Here is an 8,502-nt window from a genome sequence, read left to right on the forward strand (position 1 = left end):
GTTGGCCATCTCTAAACTGCTGTCATGAAACTAGGAGCATAAAATTGTTTAAAATGTTTTTGTACGCTGAAGTGTTCAGATTTCAACCCTAACCTAACCTCCTAAAAAACAGCCTCAAACCACCATAAGTCTCTGCCAAATAATACACTCAATGATGGTGAAACCTAGACTTATCTATAAAATTGGAACACAGAGGGGCATGACTCTTTCAATTGAACATGCCTTTATGACTGAAGTCCAGCAGTAGCATGTTTTGGAAACAAATTTCTCAATTATTTGCATTTCATTTGGTGATAACATTTTTGAAGCAGCTGCTCAACTATTGGAAATTATTGCATGAAGCTCTGAACAGACTGTTCCTTAAATAATCGAAAGGCCACATGTAGCCCCTTAGATACTAAATAACGGTCTCTTCACCTAACCTGACACTTTTAAATTATGGATTTATCACTGCTCTTCTAGGCGTTTAAAGTCAGGGATGTTGTTTTACAGCCTATCAATGCTTTTAAACAAATAGGCAATCTCAGAGGTCAAATGGTTATATTTGATTCAAATTTATTTTGTATAGTGAGCAGGTCTGATTACAATGCTTTCTAGATATGTATTCATTAACATGTTTAAAAACCATGTATTATGTTCTTTCAGTTTTTACTTATTCACCATTTACTGTTGATTTATCAACTAAAAATACCATTAACACATCTAGTGTTTTCATGCTTCTGACATTTAAGTTCATCAAGTGTAAATACGTTATGCAATTTACTTATTTAAACAGGAACAAATATGTTAAACTTTAAGAAATGTTTCCAAATAAATACTTCACCTATCAGAGATTCAAAGCAATCAGGGTTTAATAATTATTCAGCCATATACTTTGCATGGAAGCGTTAATCTAAAGCATGTGGTAAGACTACAAATCAGTCTATAGATGAAAAATTTCATGAGCAAGCAGTTTGCTCGCTTCAAAGTATTTTCCCCATCTCTATAACTGAATCACGTTTCACTAGTTGTCAAATTAGCTCTTCACTTCCTCTTTCTGCAGGGGTCAAAGGTACCTGGTTGAGATAAACATAGTCCTCCAGCTTCAACAGACGAAACTCTTTCTGCTCGTCTTTGGACGCACCCATCAGCAGACAGTAGAACACGTGGTAGTTCCTGTGGATCACAGAGGGCCATTTAGCCCAGGTTATCTACAGATATAGTCGGCCCCTCTGATGTCTTATAAACAAGGTTAAGCTGGCTTCTTTTAGATAGCAGGCTTGATACAAGCCCTGTTATTACAGGGAATTTATCATTATGTTGGGATTTGGATTATAAACTAAGATGGATATTTTACCTTTCATTTGGACCTCTGGACACCAGGCGGCTATTTTCTAGCAGAAACTTCTCAACGAATGCCCTGAACAAAAAAAATGAACAGATGCACCAAACAAATAAATAAAAGCAATGCACCAAAAAATGTAAAAGCTAATGCTTTATAAAACGTAGGATTGCTTACCCTCTGATGACACCACTTTCCAGGTAGATGAGCTGAAAGAACTTCCCAAAGCGACTGGAGTTGTTATTTTCTGCTGTCTCTGCATTGCCAAATGCCTGTCCAAACAAATGCAATAGATATTAACATCTTGAAAACACATTAAAATAGTATAAGAGGCTTGCCTACACACCACCATGCTACATAAACATGGTAACCTGTAAAAAACTAGCTTTACTTTCAAACTTCTGAAAGTTGCAACAAATTTGAAGATGTAAAAGAAACTTGGAAAACAAATTGGAAGGTTTTACCATTATAAACAAAGACAATATAACAGATGATGATTGCAGCTTATGCTATTACACAACAACTTAGTCAATCAGTTATGAGTGTACATCTAATAACACAAAGTTAGAAAATAATGTCACTCTGGCTACTACAGTGCCAGAAGTGCACTGCTAAAAAAAATAAATATCTTAATAATCGTTAACGAAAAATGTGTTTAATACATAATCTCTACCAGATTCTCATGATTCCAATCTAACTTCTAGATCATAATTCCCAGAACAGATTTGACATTGTGATTATCAAACAAAAAACAATAGATAAGTTGTTGATTAAAAGTAAGTATGCACCATATTTTAATAACTTGCATCCTATATGTTGGGAATTCTATTCCTGAAGGGCCTGCACTAAGCATGTGTTAATGTTTTTCTTAAGGAGCACCACCTACTTTGATTTATATATTGGTCACAGCTGCAAACATGCAACAAATGCCTAAATACACCTAAAATGCTTAAATGTTCCATTTGGTTACTGCACTGAATCTACATACTACAGGCTGACCACGGTCACAGCAAACCTACTCTCTATGAGTTTATTATTGGGGTGAGGCATTTAGCAGTTTTATCTACCAGAATATAATTGTTACACATAAATATGTCCAGTTGTTTAAGATTCCACTTAAATTAAAAAAGAGCTTTGTTGTTTCCCTGAGACCTAAGACCTGATATTTTTATTCCTAAGGCCCAATAATTGATTGTTTTTTCCCCCTTTTGAAATAAAAACCCTTTTCTTGAGACCCAAAACCTGTTAACGGTCTTCCTGATACCTGAGGATGTGTAAATAAGCTCTCAGATGTGCCCTTCACAGAGTAACAAAAGAGAAATAATCTCTTTTCAAGGAAAGAGCTGAGATACAAACCGATTGCTGTAAATTGTGAAGACAGAAGTTTAACAGTATGTAGGAGCAATACAGTAAAAAAAAACAACAACCCACAAACAACAAACGCAAAGTGAAAACGCTGCTAAAGAACAAAAATGCTAGAGAGAAATGTTGGCACCTTAAACGACAGCAACTTAAACAAGGCTGCAAACAGAGATCCAGTTTTTTTCCAATCCAATCCGATACCTGAGCCAAAGGTATCGGCCGATATCCGATTTGAATGCAATTCAACTGTTGAATGAATGAAACATATATCTTGGCATAAACAAGATATATGATTTGTTAACAAGATATAAAATTTGTTACCTTTTTTGTTAAAAAGGGTAAAAAATTAACACAGATATGAATGTACTTTATATCATCTATTAGCAAATAATAACACAACCACCAATATCTGATCCAGCTACTTAGTCTTTATCAGAGATATATCCAATCCAGGTATTGGACCACCGTTTCTCTAGCTGCAAACATTCAAAGTCAAGACCAGATCCAAAGGGATGGCATGAAAAACATGTCCAGAAAAATTGTGAATAGAATGTAGATTTTTAAATGTGGCAGTAATTGTTTTATAATTTCATAATAAACTATAATTTTTATGTCATTCATGTGTGTGTAGTTGTTTTAAATGCGTGTCTGATCACACCTTACTTAATGTGACTAAAGCCACAATGTTTTCAGAGGTGTTAAAAAATGCTAATTGTGATTCGTAGCACCAGACTATGACTTCACTCGTACAGAAATAGTAAGGCCGTAGCTTTTCACAAGTTTCCTTTTTTTTTTTTTTAGCAAACAATCAAAGTCTAGAATCTTCAGTGCAGGTTTGTGCACTTGAGGTCAAACGAAAAAAAAAATTCTAGTAAAAACCAAATTAGTTTTATTATTTCCTGTTAAGCAAAACCTCAAAAAACTGATCTGACAAAATAAAAAACATAAGATTTGTGTATTATTTTGCAATATACAAATGACCCCACAAAACAAAACTAAAAGAAGAAATGAAAGAAAGCTCATAATGAGAGCAGGCATACTTCTTCCTAAGACTGGAGCATCAGTAGGAAGTGCCGACCTTCATTCCAGGGCTCCAGAGTTTGTGTTTAAAGAGATCAGAGCAACGTTCTACAGATGGCGAGCCAGAAATAGTTGATTCCTGGAACAGCTTTAAATCATGGAAAAATATTCCTATCCTTAGAAGTAATCTAAATACAGATGAGGAATTATCTTCCCAAGCATTAATGCTGCAATTTAACTAAATATAATTTAGATAAATGTAAAGGACCTGGACGCGGTAGAAAGAGATGAGGCATCTGGACAGAAGGTACACAGAAGGTACAAATTTTTCTAACACAGCAGGCGATGCTCTTGAGGAGATGATGACGAATGGTGGGGATTTCCAATTTTGTTCCATTTACCACAAATACTAGTAAATAAATACAAAATAGATGGCAACATCTACTATGTTTTCATAGCTAGTCTTTTGTTTTTTCTTTTTTGAGTTTTTACGGCGCTAGTGGCTCGTTTTTTTCTGACAGTAGGCTGTCATGAAAGGGGGTAAGAGAGGGGGAGAGACATGCAGCAAAGGACCACAGGCCAGATTTGAACCCAGGTCGGCTGTGTCGAGTACTAAGGCCAACGTATATGGGTGGTGCGCACCAACCACTGCGCCACCTGCACACCCTCATAACTAGTCTTTAAAATTAACTTTACTCTAACATAAAGACGAGTTGAATTCTTGTTTGTTTGGGAATGCAGGCAGGATTAGGTCATCATGAAGATTAGCCACAGCCACTAATGTGATATTACACGTTACTGTGTTTTTTTTCTACTGTGACTGGGACCCATCTTTCTATAGCAAAAGCAAACCAATTCTACAGCGGCTCCAAGATTTATTGAAAAAAAAATTGGGGTAGCAAATATGGTTAGCATGTATTAAGGTCACCTAGTTTACCTAGCACATTAGGTTTTGTCATGGCTGACAGGAAGGGGGACAGCAGAAACAGCTGCTACCTCTGTCATTAATATAAAACCAACCAAATAACTGTATATTTTTTATATTTGTTTATTAGTTTTTTTTATTTTTATTCAGTTAATACAGATTAGAGCAGGAACAGGTTGGGGTGTCTGTGCATGTGTCTGTGTCTATACCATTTTTTTTTTTTTTTTACAGATGTGTGTTTATGTGCTTGGTATGAAACAATCAACAGTCAAACTATAGACCTTTTTCTTAAAAAGAAAAAGGTCAAAATGTAATTTTATAGATAAATGCATGCATTTTTTGTCATATAGGCCTAAACAGATAACGAGGTGTTAATGACAGTTTTATAGCTATGTATAATTTAGCAGCATTTTCCACAGTTGTGGTTTTCCATGATGCTTGTCAATGCACATTTTTTTAAAGATAAATTGTGCAAAAGGAATTCCTGTTGAATATGGTTTAGGTAGTAATAACCAAACTAATGAGGTACAATAAGCCTAGATAACTAGAATGGTTTGAATTTCTGCTGATCTTCCACTTACTGTGACTATTAGGGATAATTCCTTAAGGCAGACATGGCACACCGATCGCCAGAAAGGAAAATATGGGACAGAGTGTGTTTACAGAAAGATGGTAATAAAAGCATTTTATCAGTTCATTTTGTTATATCAAATACAAACATTTATAGATGTAGACCTAAAAAAAAAAAAAAAAAAAAAAAAGAAAGAAAAAAAAAGAAAGAAAAATCTTTCAGGGGATGGAAAGCCTGTAATCTGTCTTGATATTACTGAGAAAGTAGTTGCGCCCTGACACTAACTCCCAAGTGTTCAGAATAATGATAAAAAAAAGTCTATTGCTTTAATGTAGATGAATTGATGATTACTATTGTTTTTGTAATTGCTTTAATTCCGCTCAGCTGGAGGTTTTCTCGGCATGAATGTGACGGCATCTTAATAGTTTTTATGTTCAGACTTGGTTTTAGGCTATTTCATAGTTTTTTAGAGATCCACAATAGAGAATCTAATAGAGAAGGACTTGCTGGTCTGTTATGGAACATTGTCCTGCTGCATAAGCAAAGTAACATTGTAATAAGATCCAAATCTTATGGCTGGACATTTTTCTAAAGAATGTGGTTACACCCATCTTCCTTTGCCCAAAAAAAACAAAGCAGACCCAGACAATTCCACAACCACGTGTGACCATAATCATACTTTATTCTGAAATGCTGTGTTGATTTCACACTAAATGTAACAGCACGCTCACATTATAAAACTTTTCACTTTCTCCGTTTTCTGTCTGTCAAAATCATCAAAATGATTGTTAATAGGTAAATTGGAGTAAATTTGGTAGCCGGATAACCCTCATGGAAGGTTCACCAAAGTTAAATTTCTCTCTCAGTGGTCTTCATCGTGGGTCACTAACTCCAAATGTCTTGAAAATGGCTTTATTCACTTCTCAGGCTGACGTATCTCCATAATGTTGCTATAGAGGTTCAATACAAGCACTTCCTTAAATCTGCAGGTCAAGCAGTAATCATAAATATAGGGAATCTATTATTTAACAAGGGGTACAAATGCGTCTCCACTGGGCCTGCAACTAATGATTATTTTGCTTTTCGCTTAATATGTAAATAATTTTTTCAATTAATAATCAGAGAGCCAAAGGTTCCTTAAAGAAGTTTTTTTTTTACAGATTTAAAACCAGGTGAAACTAAAATGTTTCTACTTGAGGAGTTCTGGATAGAGCATATTGATAGACGAAAAAGGTTTTTTAATCTTAAATGCAAAATATTTATATATTTTTTTACAATCTTCATATAATTAGTGTTCTAAGTAGGTCGCTCTGTCAGCTAAAGGCATGTTTTGGAGTCCCTATGCTCCAGTTAATGATTAATCGATTGCTAAATTAGTTAACAATATTTTTAAAAATTGATTAATCCGATTCACTGTTTCAGCTCTGATTTCTACATCAACCATTTCTCCCTTAATAAATCAAAACTTTGTTTACAATGTGTGAATTAACTAAAATAACAATAATACATGGTTAAATGAAATCTGAGGTTTTTTATGACTTCTTATAACCATAACAAAAAAAAAATAAAAAAATCCACTCATATAATAAAATACAACAATGAAGATGGCTACCGGTAGTTTAAAATAAATGTTCTACACATGAGAGGATGTGAAATACAGTTATTGGGATAATTTAAATATAAGCGGTTACTTTGTTTATGCCTTTTTCCTTTAATACTTAGGTTAACATTGCATTCAAATCCCCAAAACAGCTTGGCTTCAATCTAAACCAGTAAACACTGCAAAAAAAGGAGAAGATCTGGTGAGCTGTGCAAATCCCAAAATAGAAAAGGGCACTGATAAATTACACCCATAGGGTTCAGTGGCGAAATATTCACTGTGCTGCAAAAGGATAGGATATTACACTCATCCCAATGACTGATGCATGTGTAAGAAAAACATAATTAATAAAAATCTAAATGTCTTCTTTGTACTGTGTCTGTTGATGTTTGCAAACAAAATCAATAAGTACAGTGAAGAAATCTGTCAGAAAACTCACATTATTAATAATCTACAATCCCCCAACGGTTGATATAAGGAGTGTTTGACAAAAGCAAGAGCTGGACAATCTTTAAAAAAGGTACCTTAAACAATGAAGAGAGAAGGAATCTGATTTATGCTTGATTACAAGAGTTTGCCAGCAGTTCTGGCTGAGCCTGTTGGGACACGTTTCTGTTTCTCTTCTCGCTCTGGTGTTCCCTCAAAGACAACGCCCTTCACATTTAGCTAAAAAAAAACAACTGAAGCAGAACTTCACCCTGTCAATACTCCGGTTTTATTTAATTTGGTTAAGCGATAAATCTAATTATTGATTAATAACATTTACAAGCGGAGCAAAAGGTTGGAAGGAGGGGCAGCTTTCTATCAACGGAAAAGATGAATAGAAGCAGTGAGTTGTTTCTTCTCCCCATAGTCAGGGCAAGCTAACACTAAAGAAGCAAGAAAGCATGAAGATTTAGATTTTGGACAAATGAGAACAAGCTCTGCTGACTCATACACACAAAGGAAATCCCAAGATGTTAAAAAAAGATCATAAATACAGAAGCAAACCAGCCAAAAGCATCAGCACTAGCGCTTGTTAAAGCCATTTGAAGTAAAAAGTCTTAATTCAGAGATTACTTTTTACTTCTGTTTGCAGTCGAGCAGCTTTAAAGCTAAATTTATATACAGTATGTGTTCAGGGAGAGGAGCTCAAAACATATCCTAAACAAGAAGTTCTTTTCAGCACGAATCTTGTGGAACTAGTCTGGAGAGAAGTGGAATCCATATTTTGTCACAGTCTAATGATCGGACCCTTTGGGATTGTGCATGTGTTTAATCTGGAACCCTATCAGCCAAAACCAATTCTGTGGCCTCTGTTCAGATAGAAAGATAAAGCAGCTCGCAGAAATCTGATGGGGCGCTGTTCTGGTATTTCCACGCCTACTACTGTTACGAACACACAGAGTCAAAAGCAGCAACATGAATGAAACTTTTACCATAGCAATATTGGATTTAATTCTCCAATAACTCAGTTTAAATTAAGTAAAATGCAGCAATTCATCACTTTTAAAATGTTGTTCTGTTCTCAGAGCATAAACCTAACATAGAATGGCTTTTCCTCTCCAGCTGCATCAAAATAAAGTTAAATATCTTTAAGTGTTTCATTTAAATTCCATTTCTAAGCACCTAGAAATAGTCCAAGTTTGTTTTTCTTTGGAAGTGATTGGCTCCAGTTTTGCACCATTAATCAGATCAGATTTGTGCACTAGATGAGTGAAACA

The 8,502-nt window shown here is 34.9% G+C and overlaps 1 protein-coding gene across 3 annotated transcripts in view; it reads right to left on the reverse strand.

Moving 5' to 3' along the window:
* LOC107094231 (unconventional myosin-IXb-like) overlaps positions 1–8,502 on the reverse strand; it is a 51,798-nt gene that overhangs the window by 32,946 nt on the left and 10,350 nt on the right. For all 3 annotated transcript variants that reach the window (XM_015389742.1, XM_015389741.1, XM_015389743.1), the window contains 3 exons: positions 1,499–1,593; positions 1,337–1,399; positions 1,056–1,155 (listed from right to left, as the gene is read on the reverse strand). In XM_015389742.1, coding sequence (XP_015245228.1) covers positions 1,056–1,155; positions 1,337–1,399; positions 1,499–1,593 — 258 coding nt within the window. The remainder of the gene's footprint in view (positions 1–1,055; positions 1,156–1,336; positions 1,400–1,498; positions 1,594–8,502) is intronic.

The sequence above is a fragment of the Cyprinodon variegatus genome, unplaced genomic scaffold (genome assembly GCF_000732505.1).
Source record: "Cyprinodon variegatus isolate N-32 unplaced genomic scaffold, C_variegatus-1.0 Scaffold471, whole genome shotgun sequence".
NCBI classification, from domain to species: Eukaryota; Metazoa; Chordata; class Actinopteri; order Cyprinodontiformes; family Cyprinodontidae; genus Cyprinodon; species Cyprinodon variegatus.